Genomic DNA, 17,481 nt, shown 5'->3' on the forward strand with positions numbered 1-17,481 from the left:
GTGACATACACGTGTGCACTTTCCCCGGGGCAAGCCGGGTGGGAAGGGAGCCAAAGCTGGGGACAGGGCAACCGGCAATGTGGTTGAAAGGAAGCCAAAGCTTTGCCTCCCCTACTGCCCCCCCGTACTACCCTGCCAGGTATCTCACACGACCAGGTGTGAGGAGGCATGGGGATCATGTCTGGGGTCACGTCCTGGCTCTGCAGCTACTCGGCCTGTGAGGCCTCGAGGTTCTCGACTCTGCCAGGAGATGCACCGTGCCCGTGCCCGTGCACGAGAGAGCAGAGCGCGGGCTCACTCGGGTCTGCCTTCCCGCCTCGTAGCTGCGGGACCCCTGGCAGGCAATTTCACCACTGCAGCCTCAACTGCCTCCATTTCTGAAACAGGCCCAGCTTCCCACCTTAAACAGGGCTCCTCTGACAGGCTTGCTAATGCTAGAAGGAACTGCACACCTGGTGGTTTTCAACTGTTTTAAGTAAAGTGGGAAGGACAGTGCTAAACCTGAGTTCTCACACTCATGTGGGTGGATGCAACGTGTATGTACCTGTGCAGCAGGTGTTGGCCACCTTGGGGTAGCACCTTGCCCCTCCCTCCCTCTTCCATCCCCCTATAGTCCTTTGCACAGTGGGAGGGGTCGTCTGTGACAGACACAGTCACAGTGCTGCAGCAGTCAGGAGCCAGGCCTAGGCAGCCAGCAGGGGGTCCCCTCCTCCCAGGGCCTCAGGCAATCTGGAAAGAAGGGGGTCAAGCCAGGTGCACTTGGAATGCTACCTTATTGGCCCTGGGCAGGAGATGGCATGAGTTTTTGATCATGGAGTTGCTCATTTTGGGAAAACAGTGTTTGTCCTTCTGAGCACCTGTGATAGGGCCTGTGAGCACAATTCTGTGGATTAAGTTGTTCATTTAAGCAGCATAGCCTGTGTCCCCTGCCCTTCATCGGTACTGAGCACTAGCCCTGGCTCAGAGGGAGGGTCCTGAGACCCAGAGCACTGGAGCAGACATGCTGCCTGGAGCCCTGTGCCCAGCTCCCTCGGCAAGGGCCAACCCCATTCGGGGCCTCAATCCCAGCCTCAGGAAAGCCAAGGGGCTTGAGGTGATCTCTGCAGACCCTTTAGTCCTGACCTTCTAGAGGCCACCGAGGGTAGATTGCTGAGGAAACAACCTGCTTTCTCTCATCTCTGGTGCGGTGAGCCCATAGGCCCCAAACAGCTTGCCAGGCTATGTGTTCTCTGCCACCCTCCCGACAAGCCCAGGACGAGGGAGCACTGGCCTCTGCCCCAGGGGAACAGAGCTTTCACAGAGAAAACCACAGCAGTGGCCTCAGAGGCTGAGGTGTCCTTGCCAGTTAGGATGCTGTGAGCCTTTAATGCGCGCCGAGACCTGCCTCACGTCTCATAGAGACAGAGCACACAGGCCAGGGGGCTGGAGATCTGTCCTTCCATCCGACCATCTATCCATCAGGCTGGCTGGCCATGAATCAGTACCAGAGTAGGACTCAGGCCATGCCTCCCCACTGCCCCGCCTGCGTCTGCCCTGTCCCCATACCTCCAGGGCTGCCAGTGGAGCCACTGCCTGCCTGCTGTGCCCCGTCCACGCCAGGAATCTCAGCTAAGACCAGTCCTGGCTTGTCACTGAGCAGACCCACTCGGAGGTAGCTTCCCTGCACACTCCTATCAAATGCAGCTGCAGAGTGTTCTCCCAGGAGCCGCAGAGGTGGAATAGAAGCAGCCGTGTGTGCAAGGGCCTTTGCTCCCTGGAGCAGCGCCAGCCCCCTCTCCAGGGTCTCCCCAGCTCGGTGATTTTATGGACTCCTTGGCCCTTTTGTTCCTAGGCGGTTTGCTGGGCTGATCTGGCAATGAGGCAGCAGAGCCAACGCAAGTGAAGTGAGACTTGGCTTCAGAGTTTTTCTCTTGCACCCCAGGAATTGGGCTTTGTTCTGCCTTTGTTTTTTGGGATCCCTGCAGCCACTATTTTTCTCCTTGCTATGCACTTAGGCAGAATATATATATTTGCATTTGTAGCCCAGGGCAAGTACCACCCGTAAATGAAAAACTTGGACCCTTTTCTTCTTTAGCATACTGATCCTGGTTTGGGCCCTGAGGCAGCGTCTCCTGCCGAATGCTTTGGAAGTTATGCTGAGGACTGGAAGGCCGATGTGTGTGTGTATGTGGCATGTGTGTATGTATGTATGGGAATGTGTGCATGTATGTATGTGTGTATATCTACGTGGTATACAGCTTGATACTTAGAAAAAGCCTGTGGGGATCCTTTTGTATTTTGAATAAATGCATCACCACCCAATGCACCTGCTTTTAAAGTGATATCTAGTGGCATTCTCTTCAGTCCCCAGCTGCACCTCACTGTGTTTTAGTGTGGCTGGAGGGAGGCAGAGTGTGAGGGTGCACCACAGAGCGTTTTGTTGACCAGGCTGGTGGTCTCTGTTGAGACTACTCAACTCTGCACACAAGCAGCCACAGACAATACTTCAAAGAACGGGCGTGGCTGTGTTCTGATAAAATTTTAGTTACAAAAATAGGCACCTCCACTCCCAGTCATCTCCTCCCCAAGTGCAATTGTCTGCCGAGACCTGCCAGTTCAGCCCCAGAATATTTTTGGTCCCCATTCCTTCTGTTCCCATGGCCACAGCCATTCCTTGAGAACTCGAGGTGCTTGCTGAATTATTTAACATAATCCCAGGAACAGCCTTACACGGTGGCTTGAAGCTCAGTGGGGTTAATTGCCCCAGGTCTCCCAACTTGGGATCTGCCCGTCGCCAGGTGTGACTCCATCCCCTGTGCTGCTTCCTAAAGCAGGGGGCTGCATGTTACCTCCCACCTGGACTCTGGTGGCCACCAGCCTCTGGTCTCCCTGTGCCCTCCTCAGGCTGTGGCACAGTTATGACAGCATCACTCTCTCACTCGGAGGCCTCGGGCTCCCAGGGGAGTCAAGATGGAGTGGCTGAGCTTGGCATCCAGCCCTACAAGTCCAGTCCCCCATCCACCCACCTCGCCCCTGTCCCAACCCAAAGGGCCTCCTTGACCTGCTCTCGCCCACCTCAGGGCCTTTTATTGAGCACAGGGACATGGCCAAGGACTTTCACCTGAGGTGTCCAGCTTAACCACAGTCTTGTTCACCATTCCACCTTAGATTAGAAATAGTTCTTCCCGTCTCCCAGCTTACCTGGCACTTTGTCGGATAAGGGGCCACCCACCACCTTCACCTGGCATGGTAGTTCCCTCCCAGACCGCGTGCTCACTGGAGGCTGGATCACCTCTGATCTACCCCCAACCCCCAGGTCCCCAGTACAATGCCTGGCATTAAGTAGGTGCAGGTACTTGCCTATTTATTGACTGAAGGAAGGAATTAAGGAAAGAATGTCAGGATTGAGACAGACATTCAATAATAACAACAGCAATGACGATGGTAGCAACGACGTTTTTTATTGATTGCTTACCTTGCACCCAGCACTGTGCTAAGTGCTTTAGTATTATCTATCTGTCAAGCGGGAGAGGTACTGTTACCGCCCTCTTTTTAATATTAAGGACACTAAGGCTCAGAAAGGTTACATTAGTTGCCCAGGGTCACACGGCTAGTAAGTGGCAGAGCCAGGGTCAGGATCCAGGTCTGTCTGCTCCCCGACCCCCCTACATCTAACACCCCTACCAAGTGATCCCTGGCCTTTGCTTGAACTCCTCCAGAGGCAGGGGGCTCACTACCTCCTGAGGCAGTGCGTTCTCTTTGGACACCCCTGACTGGTAAAGCTCTGGAGACTTTATAACCCAGTGAGTGAGACTCCACATGCCTGTTTGGGGGACAGGTTTGGACCCACAAATTGTCTGAGGGTACGAGATTTTTTGGAAAGGGCTTTACTGCAATGCTGGGCAAGCTGCCACCCCCAGAGTTGTCTTTTCTTCCCTCTGTCCCTGAGCACACGATAAGCCCATCCCCACTGACTGCCCAGCTGAAACTGTCAGTCCTGACCCCTAAATGGCATCAGCAGGAAGGGCCTATGCCAGGTCGGCCCGGGCATCAGGTTCTTCCAAGTGGCATCTCCAGGCTTGGTGCCGGGGCCTCGTCCACATTACAGCAGAGAGCCCTGGACACAGCAAGGCGTCCTGAGTGGACAGAGGCCAGGCTCCTGAAGGAGGGCAGGGCCAGGCCCTCCTGGTGAGCCCCGCATGACTGCCCTTCCTCGGCAGTGACCCTGCACACCGACCCAGGAAAGACTGAGAACTGGGAGGAGCCGCATGCAGCCCCCTCGTCCCTGGCCTGGGAGTAGCCAGGTGCCCTTGAAGAGCAGGGCCTACCTGAGCCTGCCTGGCCCCACGATTCTTCTCCCGAGGAGGGAGCCTCAGACCCAGTGAGCCAGGCGCCTGGTAATTAAGGAGGTGAGCAGGCAGAGAGTGCTGACAGCTTATTGAACAAGTACTTAAAAGGCAGCATTTGACAATGTTCATCTCCCAGAGGAGACAGTCCTTCGTGCAAGGATGTTCATGGAGGAGACTCGCTGAATGGTATCACAATCCTTTCTTTGTTTAATTGAATTGAGGCATCTCTGGCTACTTGAGTATAATGGATTTTGCCAATTAATTTTTTCCACTGGTACCCGAAAGCCGAGGCTCGTTCAGATCACAGGCTGGCTCCCTGGCCTTTGGAAGATACTCCAAGACCAGAGACCCCAGAGGGGATTTGGAGCATCAGGGTCAAGGCCGAGGGGGAGGAGGGAGGAAGGAAGGGACCCAATGGTATTACAGCCTCGTGATCCCAATAACGCTGAGCTATACTCTGCCTGCCAGGGGCTCTCCCCAGAGCAGGCCTTACCTGGGAGGGAGGGCCAAGGCAGCCGAGGGAGGGGCAGAGGCAGGTCTCCCCATCCCCCCCGGGCCCATTCGGGTAGCCTAGTGCACCCCCACCCCACCAACACCATGGCCTTGTGCTATGAAGGCATCCTGAGAAGGTGAGGGGTCACCTGTTGAGAAAGGAGGAAATGACATGGTTGAAAGAAGCGACCACACCTTACATGGGCTGCTGTAGCCTGTTTCTGATCGGGGAGCACCCGCCACCAACAAAGCCAACTCCTTCTGCCTCCCACCCACCCTCCCGACTCTGACCTGGGGCAGGGCCTGCACTGTTCTGTTCACCAAGGCCCCTGGGAACTGGCAGCTCTGTGCAAGGTCTGCCTTTCTGGGAAGGGCGCCTGATGTAACAGTGCAAGGCCTCAGGGTCCCCAGAGATCAACCTCCACTCCCCCCTTCCCCCTTGCAGGCTTCTGTTGCCTGACTGTAATGAGCAGCAAGACCTGCCCTGACTCATGGCCAGAGGTGAGATGCTTAACTCAGAGTCTGTCTCCTGCTCTGTAGCAGCGGGAGGGTGGAGGGTGTGAAGTAAGGAGACCTCCCAGCCTTGGGATGAGGATGCGAATGATTGACACTCACCGAAGCCTAGCTCTGGCCCACTCCTAGAAGATGCCCACATTGGTTATTTCCTTTCTCTGCCCCTCCCTTTGGGTGGCCCTAAAGACATTATAAGGAGTCCTGGTGGCACAGCGCTTAAGCACTTGGCTGCTAACCAAAAGGTTGTTGGTTCTAACCTTCCTAGCAATTCTGTGGGAGAAAGACCTAGTGATCTACTCCCGTAAAGATTGTTGCCTTTGTTCAGGTGGTATCAAATCGATTTCGACTCATAGTCACCCCATATGACAGAGTAGAACTGACCCACAGGGTTTCCTAGGCTGTAATCTTTATGGGAGCAGATCACCAGGTCTTTCTCTTGCAGAGCTGCTGGATGGGTTCGAACCATCGATCTTTCGATTAGTAGTGGAGTGCTTAACTGTTGCACCACCAGGGCTCCATACAGCCTAGAAAACCCTATGGGCACTTCTGCCGTGTTGCATGGAGTCACTTTGAGTTGAAAATTGACTCAACAGCACCCAACAACAACAACAAAGATATCATGACCAAATGTGCGGGAAGGTGAGTGTCCCTGGCCCAGCTCGCTGCACGGCCAGTGTGTAGACAGTAGACCAAGAGGACCTGGGTCCCTGCTGGGAGCTGAGCCCCAGAGGAGCAAGAGTAGGACACAGGAGAGAGGTGGAAAAGGACAAGACCTCCAAGATGGCCTGGGCTCAGGCCGGCATTCATGCTTTAAGACTGTGCGCACGCATGTGTGCACGCGCACACACACGCACATTCGCTCACACGCCCTCTCAGACCTCACTTCATCCTCGTTAGATTGTCAGCTCCGGGAGGGCGGCACCAAGTCTCTGTTCACTAATGTTCCCCTGCAGCTCACCCAGGGCCACCACATAGGAGGCCCTCAGGAAACGCGTCTGACGGAGAGCGAACAGATGCTCCTTCTCCCTGAGACATTTCTTCCTGGTGCCAGGGGAACAGTCCCCATGTGAGCAACCGCAGGGGAGCAAACCCCAGGCAGAGCTGCCTCTGTCCTCAGTCGTATTGCCTTGTTGTGCTTCATGAAATGGCCCCCTTTCTGGCTGTTCCCCTGTGCTGAGTTGGGACACCCTGCACTGCCCGGACCAGGATGTCTGACAGGCCTGCCCCTTGCAGGTGGGCGTGTGTGGGAAGGACCCAACAAGCCTGTGTACGGAGCTCTGTCCCTGTGGGGTTCCTTGGGATGGCACCAAGCCCCAGGTTGCAGGTTCCTCTCTGCACACCTGCCAGTCAGCCTGCCGTGAAGATGGGTGGGAAGGAACTCAACGCCAGGCTGGCTCGAACCATCCTTGTGGTCTTCGGGCTGGCCGGAGTCCCTCCTTAGTCTCAGCCCTGCTCCTCCCCGGCTTTCCGTCCTCCAACCGCGTATCTGGACACTTTCCTGTGGGCGCAGTGGTACAGTCTTGCATTCGGCACTGGGAGACCTGAGTCTTCAAGCTGAAATGCTGACACACGCTGCATTTGAAAGCCAGATTGGGCAACAACAGAGCATAGTAAATTGAGGTGAAAGCCCACTCCCCAGAATGCAAGGGCTGACTCAATAGGTAGACCCTGGTCCCAGCTACCCGAAAGAGCTCATTTGGCTCAAGCAGAGCTGATTCATTTAGCTATCCATCCTTGAACTTGAAAGTCTGAGAAACCAGTCGGGGTGGGGAGTGGGGGAGGCCCACAGCTGCTGTCTGGGCAGTGACCTGACCCTTTCCTTAAATGGGGCCTTGATGGGAAGCTCACAAATCTGCAGTCTGGACCAAGACTCCCAAACCCGCCTGCCCCTGGTGGGCTTTGTCCTGGGCCCACCAGCAGGCACACCCCTGGCAGACAGTGCCCTGACACGGGCCTCCATGCTGCCAGGATGTGTGTGTGCGTGTGCATTCGCATGTTTGCGTGTGTGCTTGTAGCCTGACCGAGCCCGGGCAGCTTGTTGTCTTTTGCGGGCCCATCGTGGCCATAAATCCTCTCCTGCCACGGGGAAAGATCTCTTCATCCTGGAGCGGAGATTCACGAGCAGCGCACGCAGCCCCAGCCGGCTGGTGTTTGTCATCATTCCAGAGACATAAACTACAGCCCCTGCCGCTGCTGCCGCTTCGGTAGTCCGTCACATATCATCCTAGAGCTCTGTGCTTTGTAACTCAGAGAGCTCAACAGCATCCTCTCTCGCCTAGCAACCTGTCTCTCCTTTTCCTGCCACTGCACAGCCTGCTGTGCAACGGAGAAAATTAACATTTCTCCAAAAGTAGATTAATAAACGTCTGAGGAACGTGCTAATAAAGACGGCATGGTCTGAGAGCACGCTGTCAATTAGTTCCACCACGTCCCTGGCAGTAAAGGGACAGGTTAGAGGACAGTGAGCCAGCGCCACCTGCTGGCATCCCATGGTGGTACAACCCCACTCTGCCTGCCCGTGGTGTGAACCCCAGAGCCTAGGGGCCCTCTCTTAAGCCACCTGCTCCGTCCTGGGCTGGGGCAACACAGTGTGTGGCCTGATCTGGGGGCCTGGTGACCTCATACACATCTATTGCCTTCTTTGACCCTCAGCTTCTGATCTTAAACGAGGAGCAACCCCCTCAGGGGGCTCCTGAGGGGGTGAGGAGTGTCCTGGCAAGTGCCCAGGGGGAGGCGCACACCGTCTGCCTTTGGGGGTTCCTGCCTAAAGGGATAGAGCAGCCCCTCCTGCAGCTCCTTGCCTGCCATGTGGGGGCATGTTGTCTGCCCCCGTTTAGAGTGCTCATCCTGAGAAGGGAAAAGTACCATTCTTTCTCGTATAGTCAGAGAGCTGAGGCAGGCAGAAGCCAGATGCCAGGCTGGAAGACACTGCAGAAAGGGAAGCAATGCGTGCAATAACTGAGGTCCTGCCATGGAGGACCAGCCCCCATCATGAGGTTCTTCTACAGCCTGATGGCTGCACTGGCCCCCATGACGGTGCCGGGGAGCAGGCAGGTGTGCCTGCAAGGAGGAGAGCAGGAGCGGTCTGTCACACACACCCCAGGTCACAGCTCTCAGCAGCTATGAGCAGTCTGTGGTCCTAGGGACTTGCAGCGAAGTGCACTACTGCCCTTCAGCCATGACCTGAGACCCTTGATCACACCCCAGTGAGTGGGTCCCTGGCATGGAGCCCTTCACCACAAGGCACGTGTCAGGGGTGCCAATTACCCCAGGCAGGTGATAGCATGTGAACCTGTTCCTACCCAGACTGACCTTCAGCTGATGTGCACAGAGGGTGGCTCGGGAAGGGCCATGGGGGCGTATGGTGGGGTCCTGTCCCTCAGCCAGGGGGCTGAAAGAGCCACCAGCTTTGAGGGCTTGCCTAAGTGTTTTACTCTGAATAGATTTTTTATTTTTTAAAACAAGAAGAGAACCACGAGGACTTTAGCCCAGCCTCTTCATTTTACACATGAGGAAAAGAGGAGTCCTTGGGTGGCGCGGTCAGTACACTCAGCTGCTAACTCACAGACTGGAGGTTTGAACCTACCCTGAGGTACCTTGGAAGAAATTCCTGGCAATCTACTTCTGAAAAATCAGCCCTTGAAAACCCTACAGGATACAGTTCTACTCTGATACACATGGGCGGAGGGCCTCCATGAGTCGGGATGGACTCAACAGCAACTGGGTCTTTTGGTTTTTTTTTAAGAAGTACCCTGCCTTGCCCAAAGTCACACAGCCAGTTGGTGACAGAGGTGGCCTGCTGGCTCAGTCATGTCATCTGTAGACATTCACTGGTCCCCAGGCTCCAGGGCCCAGGAGAGCACTGCCATGCTATTTGAACTATTACAAGTCTGTCTTTATGCAGATCTCTAGGCAAACATGCCCCAGTGAAATAGCTGTAGCGGTCTGCACCAGGTGGCTGTGGCCCTGGTGGTGGTGGAGGTGAGGACATCGTGCCGCCATCACTGCGCTGAGCAGGACCACGGCCTGGACCTCTGAGTCCAGACAAGACCCTCTCATGCCCTTGGCTTTTGTTTCCTACCCTCCAATTCTCTGCCCTTGGATCTGTCATCCTGGGATGGTGCCCCAGAGGAGACTGGCCATGCACAGCTGTATCGTGGCAGAACAGAGCACGGGGTGCCAGTGTGCAGAGATGGGATGCCAGCTCCTGCTGGAAGAGCTGCTGAAGAAAAGTGTGTGCTTGGGGCTGTATGGCCTCTGCAGCTGAGGAGCCGGCGAGGGGTCCCGCTCCGTGGGGCTCGGGGGGGCTCACAACCAGTGCCCTTTTGCTCAAAGGGAAAATCTTGAGTAGTTTTACTTTGGTCTGAAACTAAGATTATTTCTAGACTTTTGTTTTTGCTTTGAAAAGGATATCTCTGGGAACAGGTGCCGTCCCGTGAATGGAAACAGGTCAGAGGGGCTTTCTGCCTGACCAGGGCAAGAGGCCATTGTGGCCAGGTCCTTGTGTGCCCCACCCAGGCTGGTCTGGGCTCAGTGCTCAGGTCTGTAGACCTGCCTGGCTGCAGGAGGGCCCAATGGGAGGCTGAGAACCAGCGTATGGTGTGGCATCCAGCGGCAGGGGCCAGTGAATAGCAGATGGGGCACAGGTGGGCCTGACAACCGGGGAGAGATCAGGACAGAAGCAAGCACATTTCTACAGTCAAGGCCTGGATACTGGGCCTCCGCTGGTGGGCTCTGCGTGCCCTGGGGGCCTTGCCTACCCCACTGCACCACCTAGAAACAAGTCCAGAGACCAGAGAGGACCTCCCAGGACACCTCCACAGAATAAACAGGTTCCTTGAATGGCTGAACATTTACCAGCCTGGCCAAGACATCTGATGCTCCTCAACTGAGGCTGGCCAGGGGGAGCCACCACATGTCTGTCAGTTTGTCGTACTGTGGTGGCTTGCATGTTGCTGTGATACTGGAAGCTTTGCCACTGATATTTCAAATACCAGCAGGGTCACCCTTGGTAAACAGGTTTCAGCAAAGTTTCCAGGCTAAGACATATTAGAAAGAAGAACCTGGCAGTCTACTTCTGAAAAAATTAGCCAGTGAAAACATTATGAATAGCACTGGAACATCGTCTGCTTTAGTGCCAGGAGATGAGCCCCTCAGGTTGGAAGACACTCAAAATACTACTGGTTTGGAAGAGCTGCCTCCTCAAAGTAGAGTCCACCCTAATGACATGGATGGAGTCAGGCTTTCAGGACCTTCATCCACTGATGGGGCATGACTTAAAATGAGAAGAAACAGCTGTAAACATCCATTAATACTCAAAATGTGGAATGTAAGAAGTATGAATCTAGGAAAATTGGAAGTTGTCAAAAATGAAATGGAACACATGAACATCAATATCCTAGGCATCAGTGAGCTGAGATGGACCGGCATTGGCCATTCTGAATCAGACAATCATATGTCTACTATGCTGGGAATGACAAATTGAAGAAGAATGGCATCACTTTAATCGTCAAAAAGAGCATTTCAAGATCTATCCTGAAGTACAGTGCTGCCAGTGATAGGATGATATCCATACACCTACAAGGAAGACCAGTTAATTCAACTATTATTCAAATTTATGCCAAAGATGAAAATTAAGGCCAAAGATGAAAAAATTGAAGATTTTTACCAACCTCTACCATCTGAAATTGATCAAACATGCAGTCAAGATGCACTGATAATTAGTGGCTATTGGAATATGAAAGTTGGAAACAAAGATGGATTGGTAGTTGGAAAATATGGCCTTGGTGATAGAAATGGTGCTGGAGATCGCATGATAGAATTTTGCAAGCCCAACAACTTCTTCATTGCAAATACCTTTTTTCAACAATATAAATGGCGACTATACATGTGGACCTCACCAGATGGAATACACAGGAATCCAGTCGACTACATCTGTGGAAAGAGATGATGGAAAAGCTCAGTATCATCAGTCAGAACAAGGCCAGGGGCCGACTGTGGAAAAGACCATCAATTGCTCACATGCAAGTTCAAGTTGAAGTTGAAGAAAATTAGAACAAGTTCACAAGAGCCAAAATACGACCTTGAGTATGTTCCACCTGAATTTAGAGAACCATCTCAAGAATAAATTTGATGCATTGAAAACTAATAACCAAAGACCAGAATAGTTGTGGAATGATATCAATGACATCATACATGAAGAAAGCAAGAGATCATTAAAAGACAGGAAAGAAAGACCAAAATGGATGTCAGAAGAGACTCTGAAACTTGCTCTTGAACGTAGAGTAGCTTAAGCAAAAAAAAGAAATGATGAAGTAAAAGGGCTGAACAGAAGATTTCAAAGGGCACTCAAGAAGACAAAGTAAAGTATTATAATGAAATGTGCAAAGACCTGGAGATAGAAAACCAAAAGCGAAGAACACACTCGGCATTTCTCAAGCTGAAAGAACTAAAGAAAAAATTGAAGCCTCCAGTTGCAATATTGAAGGATTTTATGGAGAAAATATTAAACAACGCAGGAAGCACCAAAAGAAGATGAAAGGAATACACAAAGTCACTGTACCAAAAAGAATTGGTCAACATTCAACCATTTCAGGAGATAGCATATGGTCAAGAACCAATGGTACTGAAGGAAGAGGTCCAAGCTGCACTAAAGGCACTGTCGAAAAACAAGGCTTCAGGAATTGACGGAATATCAATTGAGATGTTTCAACAAACTGATGGCAGCGCTGGAGGTGCTCACGTGTCTTTGCCAAGAAATTGAGAAGACAGCTACCTGGCCAACCAACCGGAAGAGATCCATCTACGTACCCATTCCAAAGAAAGGCAACCCAACAGAATGTGGAAAGTATCAAACATTATCATTAATACCACATGCAACTAAATTTTGCTGAAAATAATTCAAAAACAGTTGCAGCAGTACATTGACAGAGAACTGCCAGAAATTCAAGCTGGATTCAGAAGGGGATGTGGAACAAGGGATATCATTGCTGATGTCAGATAGATCATGGCTGAAAGCAGAAAATACCAGAAAGATGTTTACCTGTGTTTTATTGACTATGCAATGCATTCGACTGTGTGAGTCATAACAAATTATGGATAACATTGAGAAAAATGGGAATTCCAGAACACTTCATTATGCTCATGAGGAATCTGTACATAGACCAAGAGGCAGTTGTTTGAACAGAACAAGGGGATGATACTGCATAGTTTAAAGTCAAGAAAGGTGTGGGTCAGGGTTGTATCCTTTCACCATACTTATTCAATCTGTATACTGAGCAAATAATCTGAGAAGCTGGATTATATGAAGAAGAACAGGGCATCAGATTGGAGGAAGACTCATCAACAATCTTCAATATGCAAATGATACAACCTTGCTTGCTGAAAGTGAAGAGGACTTGAAGCACTTACTGATGAAGATCAAAGACCACAGCCTTCAATATGGATTACACTTCAACATAAAGAAAACAAAAATCCTCACAACTGGACCAATAAGCAACATCGTGATAAACGGAAAAAAGATTGAAGTTGTCAAGGATTTCATTTTACTTGGATCCACAACCAACGCCCATGAAAGCAACAGTCAAGGAATCAGACAACGTATTGCATTGGGCAAATCTGCTGCAAAAGACCTCTTTAAAGTGTTAAAGATGTCACTTTAAGGACTAAGATGAGCCTGACTCAAGCCATGATGTTTTCAATCACCTAATACACATGTGAAAGTTGGACAATGAATAAGGAAGACCGAAGAAGAATTGATGCTTTTGAATCATGGTGTTGGTGAAGAATATTTAATATACCGTAGACTGCCAAAAGAACGAACTAATCTGTCTTAGAAGAAATACAGCCAGAATGTGCATTAGAAGCAAGAATAGTGAGACCTTGTTTCACACACTTTGGACATGTTATCAGGAGGGACCAGCCTCTGGAGAAGGACATCATTCTTGGTAAAGTAGAAGGGCATCGAAAAAGACAAAGACCCTCAATGAGATGAACTGACACAGTGGCTGCAACAATGGGCTCAAGCATAACAATGAATGTGAGGATGGCGCAGGACTGAGCAGAGTTTCGTTCTGTTGTACATGGGGTCACTATGAGTCAGAACCGACTAGACGGCACCTGACAACAACAGGGGCAGTGGATGGTGTCACAGGGTCTGATTGAAGCAGCTCTGCAGAGCCCAGTCCTGGGATGGCGGGAGGTGTCAGGGAGGGTGCAGACTGCAGGTGGCCTCCCTCTGGCCATCTCCTCTGAAGGAATTAGCAGCCGAGGGAGAGGGGCTCCCTGTTCCAGGCAAGTCTGGTTGTCTAAAGAGGCCCTCAGCCTTTGTCTTCTCCCTACAGCAGAGCACCTGAGTTAGCACCTGATGCACACAGCCTCTGGGTCCTCCCGGCCCACTTAATTCTCCAGCCGGGATCCCGGGCCTCTGTCCACAGGTTCCCTGACACTGACCCCCAGCACCCCTGCATTGTTTGGAGTGTTCCTCATGCTGTGCCCTCTGCTTGGAATGGCCCTCCCCACCCTGCCCACCAGGGAAGATGACTCCAAATCATCCCTCGGAGCCCAGCTCAAATGGCACTCTCCCAAAAGCCTGACCACCAACTAGAGTCCCTGCCTCGTGCCACGGTACCCCTCAACCTCTGTAGGAGCTGTTCCCTTTCTTGTGACCTGGTGCAGGGACCCCTGGCGGGCCTTCTGTGGGCTTGCCCTGCCTGGCAGTGTGGGCACCATGTGTGCAGAATGGGTTAGCACTGTGGGCCCTTTGGATGCCTGGGGTACCTCATGGCATTCAATACAAAGGTACCACGGCCTTCAGCACTTGGGCTCTAAGATGGATCTAGGCTCCTCTCCTGCCCTCCTGCCCCACGTCACTAGCTAATACTCCTAATGCTTCATGTACTCTCAAATCCTTACACTCCCTGCATGTGGGCACCATTATACACTTCTAGAAGTGAGGCCCAGAGGGGAGTGTCTTGCCCAAATCAGGATTTCACTCCTGGGGCCCTCCTGCCTCCACCCCACAATCATCACCTCTTTTGAATTGGTGGCTGATGTCAGACTGAGGACTCCAGCCCTTCCCTTCCTGGTACGCTGCTTCCAGAAACCATGTTTTAGCAGCTTACACTGCTAGCAGGGGTGCCCGCCTGGACCTCCAGGGCTCTCCTGACTCCTGTGCCTCGGGGCCCTGCTCCTTAGGGTGCTCAGCTCTTGTGTGTGGACAAGGGGCTGTGCTTTGGGCCTGCTGGGAGGAGCTCCCTGCATCTTCCTTGTGCAGCTTGGGTTCTGCAGGTCTCCCTGTATCACAGAAGCAGGAAGGGGCACTGTGGGGAGTACCCTCGAGCCGGGGTTTCTTTTTCCAGCTCAGCTCAAAGAACCTTGGGGTTTGTGGTGCGCCCCCACCAGTCACTGTGGGCACCTGCAGCTGCAGTGTTGTCTGGGGACACCCCCAGGTGCCCACCTCCAAAGGGTCTCAAGGGGACCTTGACACCCTGTCAGGTAGACCTGTCTTGTGTGCGATGCCCCCACCGGTCACTGTGCTGTCTGGACCGCAGCTGTCTGGGAGGCCACAGTTCCTGTCTGCGGGGCACACAGCTGCTCCTGTCACAAACAGTGGCATGACAGACACTGCATGTCATGCCAGACGGCTCCTCTGCAGAGCAATCTCTGCTTCAGGGGAGAACTGCTCTTTGCAGCGCATTCTCTGGAATTAAGTGAGCCTCTGAGTGTCACCCCAGGGCCTCTGTGTGGCAAAGACATGACGCGGCCCGTCGCTGGTGATTACTGTTTCCTGAGTGAGCAGCTTTTGGGCCTCCCCTCCTGCTGCTCTTGTCTGGCAGGGCCGGGCAGAGCGCCGCTCAGGGCTCAGGTTCACGCCACCTGGGATTTGGGTTATGTGGGAGGCTCCGAGAACACGGGTCAGGGAGGGCCAGGGAGGAGATACCATACCCAGAAAATACACATGGATCTTTCAAGTAATTTCTCTTGATGGTCACGTATCCTGGGCTGACCCAGGAGAGGAAGCAGACCTCCCGTTTTTTCTTAGTCAAGACTCAGAGGCTGCCTGCCACCTCTGCAGTGTGTCTGGTATAAGACATGGGCTCTACCCTTAAGGATCCTAGGACGCGTGGCAGAAACTCCGAAACGATGTGCAGTGTCTAAATCAATAGTCATGCAAAGAACGTCACAAGAAGGCTATGCTGAAGCCAGGCGGCAGGCGAGTGCAGAGGGGCAGCCTCGCCCCTGCACTGGAAACTGGTTTGTCCCCGCCTACTGCCTCTTCTCCACTTACCTTTGTGCTTTGTCCTCTGAAGATCAATGAACAAGTGAATGAATGAATGAATGTTCTCATCCTGTGTCGGGAGTGTGAAACCTGTGGTCTTTGGGGTTGAAAATGCCATCTGTACCAATAAAACTCTGCTTGGAGATATGGGACATGAATTAAAAACAAGAACCCAGCCACACTGGAACTGCCCACTCTGCAGGTACTGTCCAGCCAGCAGCCCCCAGCACTCCCTCTCACAGTGTCCCCACCTAGTCCTGGGGGCTGGGGGCCATCAGTACCTTGCTGCAGAGCCTTGACCTGTACAGGGGCTCAGGTGGGTGCCCAGTGGCAGACCTGAGCCCAAGGTTGGGGCCAACGCACTCCTTGTTTTGTCTGTGGTGCCCCACATCATAGATGAATTGGCGCTAGGCACTGTCTTCTCTTCAGCTTGGTGGCCGCAGCTGATTCCTAATGGTCCTCACGTTTCCTGCGCACAGTCACTCCACACAAGGATGTAATTAAATCCTTTGAGCAGCACTTTGGGACGTTTGATTATGTAGAAAAACTCCATAGAAATGTAAGCTGTTGTGTGCAGCTGGTTTACTCTGCGGTTTCTGTCAGTGCTCACTGTAGTGTGAAAATTACCTGGAAGGGAAGCAAAGAGGACAGAGCTGGGCGGGAAGGTCGGGTGGGGCACTGATGGGGCGCACTGCTGGTGAGTGACCACGAGCGCCACGCCTGCCCATCCATCGTGCCCTGATTAATCGCGAGGTCCCTCTCTCCCCAGGAGCTGCCAGAGCATGACGAGTTTGTTCAGTAACACCATGTCGCCCATCAAGGACGGGACCTCCTCCCTTCCCAGGAGGCAGACTTCCTTCGCCAAGCCCCCACTCCGTGCTCTGTATGACCTGCTCATCGCACCCATGGAAGGGGTAAGTGCCTCCCTGTGGTGTAGGGCATCTTGGTGTCGGAATACATCAGTTCCTGGCCGGTGCCCATGTTGTGTCCCCCTCAGATAAACACATGGGCTGCTGAGACAACCAGAGGTTTTCCAGAACACGCGCCTTCTGTGTCCAGCTCTGGTGTGCGTGTGAAAGCTAAAGCAGACTCGGGTTCTTGGTTGGCTGTGATTAGTAGGTGAGGCTTTGAGCTTCAAGTTGGCCGATCTGGTTCAGGTTCTAACTCTGCTCCTGACTAGCCGGGTAAACTTGGCTGCAGGCACCTCAGGTATGAATGAGATGATGCTCCTTCCCAGCCTGCACAGCAGCTCACTGGGAGGCTCGGGAGGTCAGGGCTGTGTACATCGAAGCCATTGTCAGTGGAGCAACGATGTTGGTGGTTGTGGCTGCCCTGCCAACTCCCATACCCCCTGGCGATTCCACGGGGGATGTGACCATGGCTCTACCATTCCCAGGAGTCCTCAGACTCTGCACTTAGACCTGCTGCAATGCTGCCCCCCTGCCTGTCCCTTCTCCTAGAATCTTGCCTTAGCCATCTCAAGCCAGGGCTTGAACAGTGGCCGAGTTTCAGAAAATCAGGCTTCAGCTCTCTCTTTTCCTTGACTTCTGACATTGTCAGAATTGCAGACTTCATCACACAGAGTACAATGTTAAGACACTCTTGCATTTGAGATTTCCCAAGAAGGTTGGAAGTTATGGCTTTTAGGTTTCCACGGCATTTCACCTGCCCTGGTCTTGACTTACCACTGTTCAACACAGACACCACACTCTGATGGGGAGGGCAATGCAAGGGGCTCAGGATCTCTGTGAATCTGAGTTTGGAGACTGTCCAGGCCACTGCACACGGGCTGTAGGAAGCCCAGGGCCACAGCCGGGGGCTATGCTTTGGAGGCCCATGGGGAGCAGACCGCTTGCCCTCTCCGTCTTC

At 52.8% G+C, this 17,481-nt stretch overlaps 1 protein-coding gene across 1 annotated transcript in view; it reads left to right on the forward strand.

The window, feature by feature from the left end:
- TTC28 (tetratricopeptide repeat domain 28) overlaps positions 1–17,481 on the forward strand; it is a 703,674-nt gene that overhangs the window by 654,633 nt on the left and 31,560 nt on the right. Inside the window, exon 14 of the mRNA XM_023741786.1 lies at positions 16,382–16,526. Coding sequence (XP_023597554.1) covers positions 16,382–16,526 — 145 coding nt within the window. The remainder of the gene's footprint in view (positions 1–16,381; positions 16,527–17,481) is intronic.

Source organism: Trichechus manatus, unplaced genomic scaffold (assembly GCF_000243295.1).
Source record: "Trichechus manatus latirostris isolate Lorelei unplaced genomic scaffold, TriManLat1.0 scaffold00190, whole genome shotgun sequence".
NCBI classification, from domain to species: domain Eukaryota; kingdom Metazoa; phylum Chordata; class Mammalia; order Sirenia; family Trichechidae; genus Trichechus; species Trichechus manatus.